The sequence below is a fragment of the Eurypyga helias genome, unplaced genomic scaffold (assembly GCF_000690775.1).
Source record: "Eurypyga helias isolate BGI_N326 unplaced genomic scaffold, ASM69077v1 scaffold7329, whole genome shotgun sequence".
Lineage (NCBI taxonomy): Eukaryota > Metazoa > Chordata > Aves > Eurypygiformes > Eurypygidae > Eurypyga > Eurypyga helias.
In genome coordinates this window covers 23,298-41,556 of record NW_010271399.1, presented here as the reverse complement: position 1 = coordinate 41,556, position 18,259 = coordinate 23,298, and the positions used below count along the sequence as shown (strand labels likewise).

The 18,259-nt window shown below is 38.1% G+C and overlaps 1 protein-coding gene across 2 annotated transcripts in view; it reads right to left on the bottom strand.

Annotated features, from left to right (window-relative positions):
* Positions 1–53: 53 nt before the first annotated feature.
* Positions 54–18,259, bottom strand: part of TFDP1 (transcription factor Dp-1) — a 41,067-nt gene continuing 22,861 nt past the window's right edge. The window contains exons 3-11 of one of the 2 annotated variants that reach the window (XM_010158801.1): positions 15,876–15,982; positions 11,743–11,864; positions 10,235–10,400; positions 9,895–10,038; positions 7,487–7,555; positions 5,982–6,133; positions 5,050–5,216; positions 3,398–3,479; positions 54–1,392 (exon numbers count right to left, since the gene is read on the bottom strand). In XM_010158801.1, the coding sequence (XP_010157103.1) occupies positions 1,245–1,392; positions 3,398–3,479; positions 5,050–5,216; positions 5,982–6,133; positions 7,487–7,555; positions 9,895–10,038; positions 10,235–10,400; positions 11,743–11,864; positions 15,876–15,982 (1,157 nt within the window). In that variant the 3' untranslated portion in view covers positions 54–1,244. Of the gene's footprint in view, positions 1,393–3,397; positions 3,480–5,049; positions 5,217–5,981; positions 6,134–7,486; positions 7,556–9,894; positions 10,042–10,234; positions 10,401–11,742; positions 11,865–15,875; positions 15,983–18,259 lie in introns of both variants that reach the window. The other variant, XM_010158800.1, reaches the window with a different exon arrangement.

Here is an 18,259-nt window from a genome sequence, read left to right as displayed (position 1 = left end):
AGGAAGTGAAATGTTCTAAAATAACCCTAAAATTAGAAAAACCACAGAGCTTGTTAAAAATGCCCATGCGCGTTTTATTAATAAAAACTAACAGTGCCAAGGTTAAACAAGTCAAACAATTATAGTCTCTTTATATTCCATAAAATATTACAGAAAAGTTTATTTGTGTTTCAATAAAAAGACTACTGTCTTAGAATAGGCAGCTGACAGTATTTGTGCAGTTAATTGTTTGTGAATAAATTTAAAAAGACTACCACCTGCCCTGAAATTCCTTTTATAAAAATGAACTATTAAAAATGATTGACAAATTTTGAGTTAAAAAACTTAAAACATTCTCTATATTTAATTTCAACTTTATAATAGATTACAGGAAGATGCTTATGAAACAAATACAAACATTTGTTTCAGTACATGTCTTTATATGATAGACTTATAAGTATGTAAACAACTATATAATAAAAAGTTTCAAAAGTCTGCCTGTAAGAAATCAGGCAAATTTTACCATAAGCAATAAATCATTCCAAACCTTCAAGACATTTTATATAGCTGCACCAACTGGCAGTAAACATTTGCCAAACCCTTTGTAATTCTTATGTCCCAACATACAGTGAGAAGTATATAAACTTGATGGAATCATAATGTTAGATATAATTTAAGGGAAAATAAGTTCACAACAACATTTCTGGAATTTAACATGTAAAAAAGTAGGACGTATCTTTCTTGTTTCGTTCTTTGGACACTGCGTGATTAACAAAAAACACTACTACATTAGCTCACTATCCCTCAAGAAGTGGCATCATCAAAATACACTCCAAATAAATTGCCATTCAGTGTATTCATTTTCCACAGAAGGATAGCATTTTATTTCTCAATGATGTGTCTACATTTTCTTTAGCAAACTTCGCAAGAACATTTGGGGCAAAATCCATTTTCCTTCAAGTAAGAAAAAAACCCAACCCAACCAAAAAACAACCAACAAACCAAAACCCCCTAAAACAAGAGTAAATAAAGGCTCTGCATTAACACACTGGTATCAAAAAACACACATCCACACCACATTTAAAAATATCCTACATAAAACAATCCTTGTTTGCTTATCAGAGGTGCAATTTCTAAACTCAGAACGGCTTACCAATATTCTCCTTGAGGGATGGGGCAAAGTAATTTGAGACACTTCTCCCTAGAACAATTTATTCCTGAAGCTTGCTGAATTTTAACAAAAAATAGTCTACAAGCAAAGGGCATCAGTCGTCATCATCATTTTCATTAAAATCGTCGTCGTCATCATCGTCATCCCCAACGTAAGAAACTGGCGTTTCAACTCTGGAGCCACTGTACTGAGATCCATTGGAACTTGTAGCCAACATCCCATCTCCACCATTGGAAAAGTCACTGGAACAAAAAAAAAAAGGAAAAAAAAAAAGAGGCGAGTTGGCGTGGCTTAATGACTTTTCTTATTTTACTGTCCTTTTAAATATGACCACATACCTATTAATTCCTTTATAGGAATGGAGCGGTGCATGAACAAGGGAAGAGCTACAGATATAATCTACCTGAGCTTCTGGACGGCCTTTGATACAGCCCCTCACAACATTCTTACCTCTAAATCGGAAAGAGATGGGTTTGACGGACGGACTATTTGATGGATAAGAAACTGGCTGAATGGCCACGACTCAAGAGTTACAGTCAACAGTTCAATGTCCAAATACAAACAAGTAACAACTGGCATCACTCGAGGGTCCATACTGAGACTAATATCTTCATTAGTCATAACAGCGGGATTGAGCGTACCCTCAAGCAAGTTTGTCAAAGACCTGTGTGGTGCGGTCGACACGCTGGAGGGAAGGGATGCCATCCAGAGGGACCTTGACAGGCTGGAGAGGTGGCCACTGCCAACCTCATGGAGTTCAACAAGGCCAAGTACAAGGTCCTGCACTTGGGTTGGGACAATCCCAAGCACAAGTACAGGCTGGGTGGAGAGTGGATAGAGAGCAGCCCTGAGGAGAAGGACTTGGGGGTACTGGTGGGTGAAAAACTGAACATGAGCCGGCAGTGTGCGCTGGCAGCCCAGAAAGCCAACCGTATCCTGGGCTGTATCCAGAGAAGTGTGGCCAGCAGGTCGAGGGAGGGGATTCTCCCCTGTACTCTGCTCTTGTGAGACCTGGAGTACTGTGTCCAAGTCTGGGGCTCCCAGTACAAGACAGTTGTGGACCTGTTGGAGTGGATCCAGAACAGGGCCATGAAAATGCTCAGAGGGCTGGAGCACCTCTGCTACGGGGACAGGCTGAGAGAGTTGGGCTTGTTCAGCCTGGAGAAGAGAAGGCTCCAGGGAGACTTTACTGTGACATTTCAATACTTAAATGGAACTTATAAGAAACATGGAGAAAGATGTTTTACCAGTGTTGGCAATGACAAGACAAGAGACAACAGTTTTAAACAGAAAGAGAGTAGGTTTAGACTGAATATAAGGAAGAAATTGTTTACAATGAGGGTGATGAGACACAGGAACAGGTTGCCCAGAGAACCTGTGGAGGCCCTGTTACCGAAGTGCTCAGTTGGACAGAGCTTTGACCAACCTGGTTGAGTGATAATGTCCCTGTCCATGCCAAGAGGGTGGACTAGATGATCTTTGAGGATCCCATCTGCAAAAAGCCCAAACTACTCTGCTATTTTAAAATCGCCCAGATTGGATTAGTTGTGGGACATGTCCAACAGATATGTAACTGACTTTTCAGATAAAGCTAAGTTTCTGGACATAATAGAAAACTCGTAGAAAAGGAACACTTGCGCAGATCATTTGTTCATCTAATCAGCTTAATGTTAAACATTTCAATATCTGACTGATTTTACAGGTTAGCATCTTTTTGGTTAATGTAGCAGCAAAAAGTTAGCAAGTATTGACTAAAAGAAAGAAAAATGTCTTAGACAAAAAATAACAGTTAAGTTCAGAAATGACAAATGTCCACACAAAGTTAAATAAAAGTTGTGGTTTATCATTCTACCAGTTTCTGACAACGTTTAAAACAGGAAATCTTTTTTTTTTTTTTTTTTTTTTAAGTTAGACACTAATGACCAAGTGAGCATCTTACCCAAATTTTGTCTTTAGGCAAGTATCTGTTTCCTTGTCACAAACTCAAAACCAAACAAAAATAACACATTCAAGATTAACACCAGTCTAATTGCCTTCTTTTCCAGTGCACAGGAAAAGATTCCTTTAACGACACCAGTACGAACCACCACCATTCTAGTAACAGGGATATCTGAGAATAAACTTAACACACATATCCACACCACATTTAATCAGAAGAGAACTTGTTTCATGAAGTATTTAATTTCTCATTAAGTTTCTTTGATGATCACAGATTTAAAAAAAAAAAAATTGTTAATTTCATCTCACCTGGCTGAAAATCTTGTGCCATTTGATGCAGAACCTGATGAAGATGTGACATATACACTGCTGATTGATCCCTGAGCCATTTCTGTGAAACAAACAATACCTATTTCAAGAATACTTCAAAACACACTAATCCAATTCAGTGGAAACAATTAAATACTTTTAGAGTCCAGAAAAGTAAGCAACAAAACATATTGATGTACTATCACCAAAATACTATCCTTAAAAAACCAGAAGACACTAGTTCAACAGCAAAACCTCAAAATACATTAAAAACTATTTTATTTTGAAGACAGCAAGTCAGAGATGTACAGTAGTCTTACATAATGAAAACGATAAAACAAAATAAAATGAAGCCACAACCATGCTTGCACTTACCACCTTTTGCCTTTGCAGGTGAATCAACTATAAATACAGCCCTCTTGAGAAAAAAATATACACACTGCAAAGATCTGTTTGTGTGGTATAATGCAGAAAGTGGTTCTTGGTAGAGCAATAGCCCATTCTCTGTGAACTCCTATGTTACACTAAAAAGCATACATATTTGTGTGTTGGTGTTCTGGTAGTGGGGAAGGAGCTACAGGGGTGGCTCCTGTGAGAAGCTGCTTTCCCAGCTCCAAGTCAGACCCCAGGCTGAGTCAATCAGCATAGGTGAGAGCACCTCTGTGATTTAACATATTTAAGAGGGGGAAAAAACCCTTCTGAGGAACCAGCAGTGGAGAGAGAAGTGGGATGTGAGAAAGACAGCAAGGCAGACACCAAAAGTCAGTGTGGAAAGGCAGGGAGGAGGTGGTTGGAACAGATGTTCCCCTGCAGCCCGTGGTGAGAGGGCAAGCTGTGCCCAGGCAGCCATGGAGGGTCACAGGGAAGCAGAGACCTCCCTGCAGCTGGGGAGGACCCCACGCCAGAGCAGGTGGATGTGCCTGAAGAGCCCATGACTCTAGGAAGCCCACACTGGAGCAGGCTGCTCCTGAAGGACTGCATGCCTGCAGAATGGACCCATGCTGCAGCTGGAGCTGTTCATGAGGAACTGCAGCCCACAGGAAGGACTCAGGTTGGCAAAGTTTATGGAGGTCTGTCTCCCGTGGGAGGGACCCCACGCTGGAGCAGGGGCAGGGTGTGAGGAGTCCTCCCCTGAGGAGGAAGGAGCGGCAGAGACAGCGTGTGATGGACTGACCACAACCCCCATTCCCTGTCCCCCTGTGCCAATGGTGGGGAGGAGGGAGAGAAATCAAGGGCAACGCTGAGGCTGGGAAAAGGGAGTGGTGTGGGGTGGTGTTTTAAGATTTGATTTTCTTTCCCACTATCCTGCTCTGATTTGACTGGTAACTAATTAAGTTGGTTTTTCTTCCCCAAGTCAAGTCGCTTTTGCCCATGACCATAACAGGTGAGTGATCCCTCCCTGCCCTTGTCTCGACCCATGAACCTTTCTTTGTATTTCCCTCCCCCCCTATCCCACCGTGGAAAGGAGTGAGCAAGCAGCTGCGTGGTGCTTGGCTGCCAGCTAAGCCTAAATCATGACAGTAATTAATAACTTGTTAGGAATTTTCACCACAAAGTAGTGGAAATTAACTAATCTTAGATATGTTCACATTTTTTTCCTTGAGTTCTGTATTAAGGAGGAAAACAAAACAACTCTTCTTGGAGTAACTAACCTGTCACATATGGTTCCAGAGCTTTAGGAACCAAACTCCTTGCAATTTTTAGGTCCTCTGCTGAACAGCTTCCAGATTCTAGCCCACAAGCCATTCCCATTCTTTTTAGTACTTCTATATCATCATGAATTTCAAAAGTATTGTCAAAATTAAATAGATATTCAAACCTGGAGAGGAAAAAATGTCTCTATTAGCTTCAATTACTTTTAACTACCTTTCCAGTTTCAGGAATTGCAGCATTTCAAAAGCAGAACACACAGTGTTAGTGACACATCACATTACGCAATCAAATTTTCCAAAATTTATGTATTTGATAGCAAGCGACAAACTGCAGTTATACACACTTAGGAAATCATTGACAGGTTTAAATTAAAGTTTGTATCTATTAAACATTGTGCATGTTCAATGATATCTTCTTTAATCCCATTCCTCTTCCTACAGTGTATTTCAAGTATTTTTAAGCTTTTCTAGTAAGCTAATAGTGCAGGAAGAAATGACTGCTACATTCAGCTTCTATTTAGCAGATGAAAAACCTAGCTTGTTGAAACAGAGAACAGCAGTTCTGAAAGGCAAAATCTGTTTTCAATTCTGCTGGTTGTATTTCATCATGTTTCATCATGTTAAAGCCAAAGGAAAACACTATTTGGTAAAAAGTATGGTATCAAACTTCAGCATTGTTGCCTTGCTTTGCTTCTAATCTAAGTAATAAGTCTCAAAGAAGTGAAATGTGAACACATTCTGTTCACTAAAAAGCTCTACAAAACTCTTGTTTCAATGCAACATAAGTTTTACCCATCTGAGATGCATGTTCTCAGTCTACAAAAGGCATAAGTAAATTAATTTCTATTTCATTTTTAACAAACCTAGACATTTTAGCACAGACATAAAACTCAGTTGCAACAAAAGCCAGATAGAAAACTTTGTTAACTCACTTGTCATTTGAAATACTGCAGTCAATCACTGTCTTCTTGCTGGTGTTCACAATGATAAATGGCAAATGGATGACAGAATTGGAAGGTGGTGGTCGATTTGCCTGTTGTTCTGCTTGACGGTTTCGCTGAACGAGGTTCTTGAAGGCAATTTGCTAGAAAAAGCAAGTGATATGAAAGTATGAATTAAACCTTCAGAATCTTGTTAATAAAAACCCCCAACCCTCAGATAATCATAGAATCATAGAATGGTTAGGGTTGGAAGGGACCTTAAAGATCATCTAGATAAAGAACACCAGAAACAGTTGCAGCAAGTAAATGCAGAAAAGGCCAGTGTTCACCATATTCCTGCGTGTTAAGATGCAAGATGAGACAAATGATAGTACTGAAAATATAACACAGTAAAACTTAACTGAGGGAAAAAAAAATATGCACTTTCTAATAACTGCACCAGGACACATCCTTGACAGAATGAAAGGATAACAATGACTGGAAAATGGAAATTTTCATAGAGCATCCTTCTTCCACTCTGTTTACTATTGCCTGCTAGCTACTGCACTCCACAAGAACAGCTGAATGATTAATACTGTGTTTTTGCTGAAATTATATGCTAAAATCCAGTTAATGTTTGGGTTTTCAATGTCTGACATTAGGTTTCTGAAATTACTCTAAGATCAGTGACTTCACTCTCCTATCTTACCAAACCTGCTTTCCAGAATGGAATGTTCATATTCCAAAGATTAGTAAAAACTAAAAACTCAAGTTAACTATTAAAACTCAATTTATAAATCTTATGGTAAGACATCAAACTACAAAAAAGCATTTCTCTGGTCATGGAATCAAATGAAATAAGCATGAATCAGAAACAAGGTCCAAATGCAACAGAAGCTGATAAAAATCAGACAGCTGTTGAGACTGCTGTCCCACCGCTGTCTGCACTTCCTTTCTGCATGCGCTCCCTGACATTCTCATTTCTACCTCATAGGTAATGTAACTACTAAGGGATACATTCCAGAGAACCAGCAGCACAGTGGCTTAGAGGATAGACTACTGCTTCCCACTGTATTCTGAGGGAAATCTGGAAGGAGTTTAGTGACTGTTTCACAGTGGTTAACCCACTTCCACAGCAGGGGCAGTAATGTCCAAGAAAGGCAAGACAGAGCATTATGAGAGATGACCTCTACAGTCATGTAATTTTATCTATGGACTCTAACACAGAAAAATATTCTAGAACTGAATTGGAAAATTCAGAGGGTACAGTATGAATTACAGCTCCTGCCAGCATAAATCCTTTTTAAATGTACTGCAAAAGAATTCATAGGCGGTTGCTGGCTTCCCCAACAGCAATGGCCAACAGCTAGATTACAGTGCTAAATTAAAATTGCATATGCCTTTATCCTGCAATTCACCTCTAGTCGCCTTAGTTTCCCATCTTTCACTGGGATAAAAACAACAGGAATACAGATATAAGTTACCTTGCCCTATAGACAAGAGTACCTTGACTGTACCTGTAGAATGAGTTCTTGTAGTTGAGACTGTTTTTGCTTTATTCTTTCAAGTCTTCTCTGTTTCTCCACCTGAAGACAGAAAAAGGATTGATTACTTTGTCGGTTTGACAAATCTGAGGGTATCAATTAAATATAGCACATTCAAAACCAAACAAAAGGTATTTCCAGAAGAAGCAGTTCCTAATGCACTTGAAGCTCACTGCCACAAAAGACACAATGTTAAAAACAAACTGTGCAAAGTAAAAATTTGTGGCAGAAAAATTGAGGGCTATTAAACAGAAAAACATTATCTGCCTCAGGTTTCTCCTCTAACTTGTGGTTCAGGCATAAACATCACTTTCTCTAACCTTATACTCCTTCCTAGGTAACTGCTAGTGCCACGCAAGATACTGGATGGACAGATCGCTGTCCTGAACATCAACTTCTGTTCTTTTGTTCACCATGCAACTAACAAGATGGCTGGAGTTAAAAATTCATAAGAATGTAGTTTTCTGTTTGTTTTTGGTGCAAAAAAGCTCACCTGAGATATTTTCTTACCGCATACATGGAAACCACATTGTTTTCCGTATTACTTCAAGACACAGACCTTACTGATTGCTCCACACCCTCTTTTTTTGAACTACCAAGACATATTTTACCAAACTTAATATTCCAATTTACACAGTTTAAAAAGACTTAAAATACTAAATACTTGATGAGGAACCTCTCAAACTCCTGTGTTCCCTTATAAGCTATTTGGCTTGATTTTTCAACAGTTTAAGCGTGAAGCTGAGCATATCAGATGCAATTGTAAAAAAAAGCTTATTAGGTTTGACAATTTCACAAGTTAAATATCAGCCTCCACCAACTCATTAAAAAGAATCTTATTGCAAAAACTTGTCAGGTAATGTCACTAATTAAACGTCAACAGAGCTTGCAGAAACAGGAGCTGGAATACTCATGAAGCAATAACGAGGAAGGGAAGAATCTTGCAACATCCTCAAGTAAGTTTAGCATATTTCAGGATTTTTGCTATTTTCAAGATTGTATTACGCTTCTGGCTCAATTATTCAACTGCTAACGGAACTCCTCCCCCCTCATGTGACATCCCATTAACAAGTTCTCATTTTGACATCAGAAGTTACCATTGTTGCCATTTAAATGCATGAATCTTCATTGTGCATTACTACATCCTAAGTTGCTTTTTCTAGTTCATAATAATAGCATAGGATAGTAGCATAGTAATAATAGTAGGAGAATACTAGGGTTATCCTACTCTTCTTTAGGACATTATCAATCATGACATCAAACCCAGATGAATGAGCCACACTGCTTTTTCTTTTGCTCCACCATTACTAGCCATACCGTACTTTGTGAGACAGATCCAAAGAGATTTCTCTTAAATCCCTTCAGCTAGCTGGTTCCCTATTCAGCACACAGCACTCACCTTCAAACCACTTCACCTTCCATATTCACCCTATCATTTATGCCCTGATTTTCACTTTTACCTTAACTAACAATTTTCACTTGGGGTGATAAATATTTAAATAAAACTCAGATTGATTAGATACCCTATTATTTCTTCACCTAGATAGCAATTGCAATGAAAAAAATTACCAGTATCAAACAAAAATCTTCACAAAACTAGCCCTTTGTAGATAGATTCCAAAATGGTACTTTTTCTGTTTTGGGCTAGGTTTCCCCACCCCCCCACCCCAGTTTGTCAGCTTCTAGACTGATTTTTCAGTCCTGATGAAGGGAATTTAGACTTAAGAATAAATCCAAAGCCTCATTCTACTCTGACAGAGAACTGACTTCAGTAAACCTCAGTAACTTTATTATCCTGCAAATCCCAAGATACACAAAAAAAAAAAATTCCTGCCAGAACCTATGAATGCCTTGCAGTATAATACATTTTTCTTCTTACCCAATACATGCAGTAAAAATGTCTGACATGTTCATGTCAGAAAAATGTCAGAAATATGTTAAAGCCTGAAGCAACACAGAAGGAGCAACGGATATATATACACATGTATACTGATATCTACATGCAACATTTATCATCACAGATGTGTTATTTGTCTGGCACCTGAAGAAAACAGCCTTCCTGACTCTTGAGCACCACTACTGTAATCTTGGAAATACACATTAATCTTTCAGTTGGATTAACTTCCACTCAGAACTATTTCACGTATCGTGTCAAAGCTGTTGCAGAGCTGTACTTTTGACAGAGAAGAATTAAAATACACATATATTTAAGCAAACTAAGTTTAAATGTGTGTTCTATAAATACAAATAAAGAGTCAAAAGGGACTAGACTATTCTACCTTGCTATCTCAGAAGATCACATGCACATGTTGAATCAGAACACATTAAAGTTGTAAACATTTCCTCAAACACAAAGCCACTGTAAACTTTAACACATATACCTCTAAATTCTGACATTCCTGAGCCGAGTTAGTAGGTAGACCAATCCATTTGATTTCCTTCTTCTCCTTAGAGATAATGTTCATGGCCATAAGGACATTTAAGGCATCGTAAACACGTCGTCTAATATTCTTCTGGTCATAAGCCTGCTGTAGTTATAGTGCATTAGTCAAAAACGTGTATGTGACAAAAATATTTGAAAATAAATATATTACAGTAAATGGGTAAACTCGGGTAATGGCTGAACTGTTCCATTTAGCAGTAGGAAAAGAAATAAAAGTCTCAAAAGAAACTTCTCTTCCCGCATTCAGTTCGCATGTAGTAGAACTCCCATATACTTACTGATTCCGTTGGTGAAACGCGATGATCACTGCTACTGAACTCCGCAACCAACTCGTCTGCCACCTCATTGTATGAGGTGGTTCCTTTTCTTTGTACCTTCTCACAAACCTTCATAGAGAAATGACGTAAACCCTTGCCATTCTTCTCTCCTTTTTTGTTCCGCTTCCTAAATATAAGTATAATGTATATTTTAAGAAGATTTGGATTTTGGACTATTTAATGTCTCTTTTTCACATACAGGCACACTGCTGTAAAAAACCAAGTCTTCCGCGTTGTTCTACTTCTCACCCCTTCCCAACATTTGTTCCCCTAATTTTTTCCCCTACAATTTCCAATAATTAACAATTCTGATGTCTTGATGCTGAAACATCAAGAGAGTACAAATCAACAAAACATCAACAAAACAAAGCATGAATAGTGCAAATTCAGTCTTTTGGCTCTGCTAGCTCCAGCAGCAGATAATAACAATTAGGGATATTTCTTGAAGTCAATAAAGAAAACCTTCCAATCTTCAAGACAAGAAGGGATAGGGGGATAAATGATAAAACAGGACAAGTGCCTTATGGGTGTTAACTTTTTTTGGTCTTATTTTTTTGTCTTAATTTAAATATCCCATCTAGTTAGACCACAGAAAGTTAGATTGACTGGATTGACTGAGCATTTTCGACCTAAGTTTGATACTGACTGAACAGCTGAAGTCTGATACTGGTTGAACATTACCCTATTATTAATACACAGATTTGAAGTTATACAGTATATGAAGTTGCTAGGAAAACTTGAAAGTTACAAGATACAAGAAGTATAATTTTTCTGCTTATCTCTTATTTAAAAAGTTCCTTGTAACTTGACAAAAAAATCTAAGTATCAACAAAATTAGTATCAGCAACGGAACCTCTCAATTCTCTACATCTCATTTCACTGTGTAATTCCAAAGTAGAAATCTATTTATGTGTAACAAGACACTGATGATATATTTGTCTGAAAGTAATTACATTTAACTAGACACCCTTAAAAACAAGCATGCATGAGAAAAGGCACCAAAAGAATGCATTCATTGTATCTAACACTTTTTCCCAATAAGGACTACATTCTTATTTCAAATGATACTTCGGGATACAGTTGTTCAATCTGAAATGTGCTGTATTTTTTTTTGAAATATATCAGCAAAACAAAAATGTCAAATTAAAAACTGAACCGAGTCAGATTATTTCCTGTGTCCTTTTAGGAGCTAAATTCTCTAAATGTAAGTAATGTGAGAATATCTGTCAGAGTTCACAGAAAATATACTAGTTCCTTCTATGACAAATGAGAGGGTATTCATTCTTGCATGACTATTCCCAATTTAAATACAATATACTTTCATGTTGCAGTGCTTTTGATGGAAAGGTAAACAGACTGTCTCTCTCTCAAGACTGCCAGCCTGAAGAGTACATCCACTATCACAGCAAACATTTAGAACAAAAGTTCCAAACAGTTAATTAACCCTTTGTAATGTTTATTTTGCTCACCCAGCAGACCACGGCGAAGAATCTGCAGTCTGGTTCTGTGATAGAAAATGTGTGTTAGGTGTATGTGGGCTTCCTACCAGAATAGTATTTGGCGCTGAAGGTCTCTGAGGTGTACCAATAACCTACAGTAAAGATAAAATAATTTGGAAAATTATAATTATTCCAAGGTATTAATAAACTGCGTGATACTAACAACACTAATACTTATTTTCTAGCTACTTCTGAGAGATGCACTGAATTTATACACACTAGCACAAAAACCTTCAGGCTACAGATTATATAGTTAGAGCACTCCCTAAGTAATGAGCATTTATGTGTTATCCTTCTTAAATGAGCTTTTCATGCTTGCTGGATTTCTTAACACTGTTCAACACTAACTTAGACAAGATCAAAACATACACACCCTCTCGTCCCCAAAACAAAAAGAGGAAAAAGGAGGAGACAAAAAAACCCTACCAGACTAAGTGTAAAGAAGTTGCAGTAAGTTATGGTTAAAATTTGAACACATGAAACAAGAAGATCTGGAAATCAGTAAAAGCAGAGAAAATGCAGAGCTGTTGCAAGAAAGACCAAATTCCCTCCTGCAGTCAGTCTCTATACAGAGTCAAAACCAAAATAGGTTAGAGGTGAGAAAGAGTAAGGGCCAACTTTCTGTATCACTGCAGTGAGTGAGACCAATTTAGGCAAAACCATTCTTGAAGCTTACAGGTAAGCAGTCCTAAAGATGTGATACTTTGATCATGAGTAACACATTCGCACACAGAGCCACACTCTCCTTATCTGTAAAACTAGCAGAAGCAGAATTCCCACTTTTAGGGATGATGGTTTTATCTCTGAAACATTATAAATCTAACTTTCTAGAGAGTATGTATCCCGGAAAACAAAACGATACTGTACAGATTCCTACTTTGTAGAAAGATATGCCTACTTTTGGGGGTACATCTACCTCCCAGTGGAAACAGTAGGTTGCATCCCTGACATCAGGTAAGCGAAACAAACAAAGGAACCTGAACTCATAACTGCTCACAAGTTTGTTATATTTTCCTGCAGCCACATTCTGCCTCACCCACAAAATTTGTTAAGTTTCTTCCTCAGGCTAGCTTCAATAATGTAGTCTCAACAAGAGCAAAATAGAAAAACTGAAAACCCAAAATGAAACATTTTATGTGTTAAAGTTGAAATGAACCAAAATTTGAATAACCGTTAAATGTAGAATGCAAAGGGTAGCCTAGTGACTACTATTTTTTATTTCAGCTGCCTGGAAGGACAAGCAGCTGCCTTTTTTCCCCCGAATACTCTTTGTATTACGCCAGCTCTCTGAGTAGTTAACATACAGGTTTGTTACATCCACTTCTGACAGCTGGGAAATCCATACCTGAAATGTTTCTAATTCTTAGGGAAAGTCAGCTAATCTCCTCTACTACTGTTCATAACCAAAACTTCTGATGGTGGGAAGCAGAATGAGGGCCGGGGATGCCGAACAGGCACAGGACACGTGAACCAGCTCACTTTCTCCCCATGAGAAAGATACTATCAGTTCTGCTACTGACTGGTCTGGTTCACCACAGGTGTCAAAAGACTGAAAATCTGTCTGAAACGTGCTATTCATGCTAGTGAGGACTGGAAGAGACGATTCAGCATCTTGCTCACAGGGACTAAAATCAGAGAGTCCCACGCTATTTCCCTAGCTTCCTAATTCCACATGCAGCCCCACCATCACCCTGATGCCACATCTAGAATTTATATGACTGTGCAGTAAGACGAGAGCCAAGCCAATACAGGGAGGGGGTGGAATTACAGCTGGGAGAAAAACAAACCAGTTGGCAGCAGCAAACCCTGTGCCCAGTAATGTCTTGAAATACTCAACAGTACGAAGGGATGAAACGGAAGAATGTACAAATTCACAGGCTCATTTCTAGAGTGGAAAAGTGAAGTCTGTTTAATACACTCAAAACCTACTCTGCATTCCTATTCTTACTCACAAATCTGCAAAGCTGCAGAATTACATGCTTTAATGTATCACTATTAAGGAAGACCTTGAAGTCGAGTTTCAGAATCTTCTAAGGATTTACTTCGTATTATTGGCTCCTTAATAGAAATGTTAATGCCCCTGACTCGTACTCACACGTTCATAAACAACCATGACTCTGAATGCAAAGCGTTAAGCAGTATCAAGTCACTGGGAACATACCAAAATGAAAGCTTACATATAGAATTGGAGAGGATGGTTTTAGAGAAAACAGTGTGACTGGGGGAAAACAAAAATAAAAAAAAAAGACATGCCTGCTGTTCCTCTTAAGTTTCCTGATATCAAAAGAGAACAAGATTACAGTTTAGCTCTTTGATAACGAATAAGATCAGGACAACAGGGAGAACAGCAAGTCAACTTACACACTCCACTGTGTGGACAGTATTAAAAAAAAGCAATCAGACTACCTGAACAAAGAACATAAGCTCAGAAAATGAAGTATTAAAACCCTAGTTTTACCACTCAAAAGGTTAGGAAGTAGAGCAGGCTCACAAGCCACTCATCAACTCTGCTTACCAAGAACATTTTGCACAATGACAGAAATTTATTTCCATTTTCAGGGTTCTAGAGTAATTTTTTTAATAGTTCTTCTTATCCCCTTCGTAACTCTTAAGTCAACAGACATTTACCCAAAAATTCTCTCTATACACACAAACCCAAATCTTTTCTTTAACGACATACATCTAAGCATCTAATTTTGTACCAGTAACAGCCAATATAACTATGCTTATATGGGACCTTTCTTTCACCAAAAAAAAAAAAGGCTAATATGTTTAGAGGATAACTTTTAAGTGCTGAAAAAATTATGATTGTCAATGTAAATTTCCCACAGTAATCATACTAACAAAAACACCATTAAGAGTGGTTATCTCAGTCATGTATTTTAGTAATGTTGCCACGTAAAATAATCATAAATAATATAGGCGAGGCTCTACCAATTTGAACATGATGGAAAACACAAGAGTTAAATTTTATATCTATATAAACATTGTTGTAAACATTAATTTACTCGTTGAAAGTTTAAAAAAGCAATAGATAATTTGTAATTTCATTATTATCCTCTAGTTTTGTTACTCTAGGAAAAGATTTTATAAGTTACCTGAAAGAACATTTTGTTTTCAACGTTAAACTCAAGAACGTACAGTCTCACGATAATGCCTGACCCTCTGTGTTATTATGGGCTATGATCTATAGTTACAGCATTCTCCTACTGCTGGTTACTGATTTTAAATTAAAGGAATGCCTAACTACTCTGAATTTCTTTGCTTGAAAATTTATTGATAAAAATGCCACCTACTAAAGGAGCAATTTCATTCAATTCAACTCACTTCACTACACTCTAACTCCCACGTGGCTGCTGGAAGTACTCAATTCACCACCCCTGCCGGAAATACAGTACAGTGAATGTTCTGCACCACACCTGCACAGTTGAACAGCACGGTCTATAGATCCAGGCAGCCTCAATTATAAAACACTCCTTAGATTTGGCAAAAGCAGATGGGAAACTGCTTTCCTATCAAGAAGAACCCCAAATATAAGACATTCAATTTCTGATATTTACACATTACAGTTACTTTCCAGAAGATGAACTGAGACCAACTCTTTTCAGATAACCAAATTTTAATTTTGATCATTATAAAAGTGACTTTTAACAACCTATGGATTATCTATTGCATTATTAGATTCTTTGAAACCTCTGATTTCATGTACCTCACACGAAGTTCACAGTAAGTATTTAAGCAAAAGGTTACCCAAACTAAGCACTAATAATAGTAGCTCTGTTTTCAATTCCATTCCACGTAACTTCAATCTCAGTAAAAAAGTGCTAATTCACCAGATTTCAAAGCAGAATCTGAAGGAGTCACTGGCAAGACTAGCAAAAGAAAAAGCCACATGAATATTTGGTATCTGCATGTTGATCTGAGTAATCTTTCCATTTCTTTATGCAAAAGAATATTTGTTTTAACATAAGCCTATTAAAATTAGAAACAAGCTTAGACTATCTGCCCATGACAAGTGATACCAACTATCAAGCTACAAGTCAGATTTACAGTATGTGTAAGCAATAGTACAAGCAATAAAAATAAATGCAAAGTCTCCTTACCACTTGTTGTGCAATGTTGACATTAGACTGTCCGAATGTTTTTGGCAGGAGCTGTTTTCCAAGCGTATTTACTGCAGAAGGATGAACAGCCAACAGAGAAACCACCCCTAAAACAAATACAAGATATAGCTTCAGGTCAGCCACACTGTATTATTTTAGCATTTCCACTTTCATCTACACTACCAATGCGTATGAATAGAAACTAGCTCTGAATTGCATGGAGTCAATATAAATGTAGCATTTGCTCATTTGAAGCTAAAGAGAAAATTAAGATTCACCGTATGTTCCCTCAAAATTTCTCCTATGTAACCTTACAGGTCAGGGATCTAGCAGATGGTTTGATTCTGTGTATTCCCTTGTTTCCCTCAGAGTAACAGAGGCAATGGACATCTAACAGAAAGCATAGTCCCCTCCTCTTCTATTCCTATCCTTTCCAGCTGCACCACCTGAAAAACAATCCCAACACCGCAGCATATGACATACCCTTCTGAGCATGGTAGCATGCTGGTCTACAGAAGATAAAATTTAGCTGGCACAGGCCTTTGAGAATACTCCCACAACTTTACTCAAGTGTCCCCTCACAGCTGAAGATAGGGAATTACAGGGCAAAAGCCTTCAAGAATCCAATATTTGAGCAAAATACATGGAACACAGTAGACCAACCCTGCAGGAAAAGCTGCTCTTTTCCTGTTCATAAGCCATCAATGCCAACAGTGGATAGGTACCCAAGTCTTAGGCCATGTAAACCAAAAATTCAACCACAAAAATACCAATCCAGGTATCCTCTTGCAATCTGATGCTTCATGCCACAGTTTAAGAAACAACAAAACACACAAAGAAGCAATAAAGACTGACTACAGAAAAAGAATAATGGAACAAACAAGTCGGAGACATTTATTTTGCTGAAACATCTCTCATTTGGTTGTCAGGTGAGAGCCTTAGCAATTCTTTCCCTCAGACCACTTTTAAAGGGGCCAACGGGGCCAGAACACCTTGGCACAACTCCCATTCTCCTTCCTTTTCCCCAGCATCCTACACAGAAGCAATTAAGTAAGCATTTCTACAACGGTTTTATCAGGAAGCACCCTAACAAGTCCTTGGTGCCTACCATCCCCCTTACACATTCAGGTAGTCTACAGGAAGTTGAGGACAACTCAGTTCCTGTTGAAGCCCTTGCTTACCAAAAGGCTTGTACATCCTAGCTGCTATCACTACACCATGTCGAACTGACAGCTTCATGTAACAACCTATTCTCAGTCACCCAAATTTGAGGGGGATGCAGCAGTCTGTCACTGGTCCATCATGAACCAACTTCCCAGTGCTTTCAGAAAGTCAGCAGCTATCTAGTTCAGAACATAAGTCTGTTATGCCTTCCTGTTCCTCCAAGTACAGCCATCACTGTCACCGTTGTGCTGGTTTTAGTCGGGACAGAGTTAATTTTATTTCGAGCGAGTGTTCTTCCTCTCTGCAGAATGCAGTAAAGAGATACAAACTACCCCGGCTATTAGTGCTCGTGTATCATCTTCTCACCTTCCTGGAGCTCAACATGTCTTTTTTTAACTTCCTCCAAATTGCTTTAAAAACAACAAAGCAATCTGAAGATTATATTTCCAGTACAAAATAAGAGTTGTAGCCACTTTCCGAAGCTAAGGTGCCTCACATATTTGATCGTCTTTCCTTACCTTTGACAGCTCTTATTCCTCATACACATTCCAGTTCCCCTACCCTGTGAAATTCATTTTTGCAGGTGACAGGGATGGACACATTATTAATGACAATGGAATGTCAACTATTACTGTATAACTCTACAGTATATTTTCTATTTTATTCCTTGTTTCTTTCCAAATCTCAAAATTAAGTTTGCTTATTCCCCGCCAAACACCGATACCACATTTTCATCATATAACCTAGAATGACTTCAAGATCTTTGAATGCTAATAGCTCACTTGGGATACTTACTGTATCTGGTTTGGTTTTCACCAATTATTAACCCATGGAAGTACTGCCCCATTCTATGATACCTTAGTTTCTTTAACAGGCTGATTAAGCACCCTGATAATCAAAGGGGTTTTGTTGTTGTTATTTTTAAGAAATCCAAGGACATCGCACTGATTAGATAACCCTTATCCACATGGTTGTTGACTCTTTCAAAGCATGACTTTGAAAAGACGTAACTTCATAACTTCCCTTTTCCTCTCCCTCTAGAAAAGCCCTGTTAACTCCTGTCCATTATGACATTTATCCATGTCAACTCCTTCTCTTCTCTGGTAGGGCACCCATCTGATTTTCCTAACAGAAGTCTAATATACTCCTCTGCAGTTACCAAAGTCCTTCAAAAATTGGTGCAGGATATGTCACTTTCTATCCTTTTGGTACTATATGAA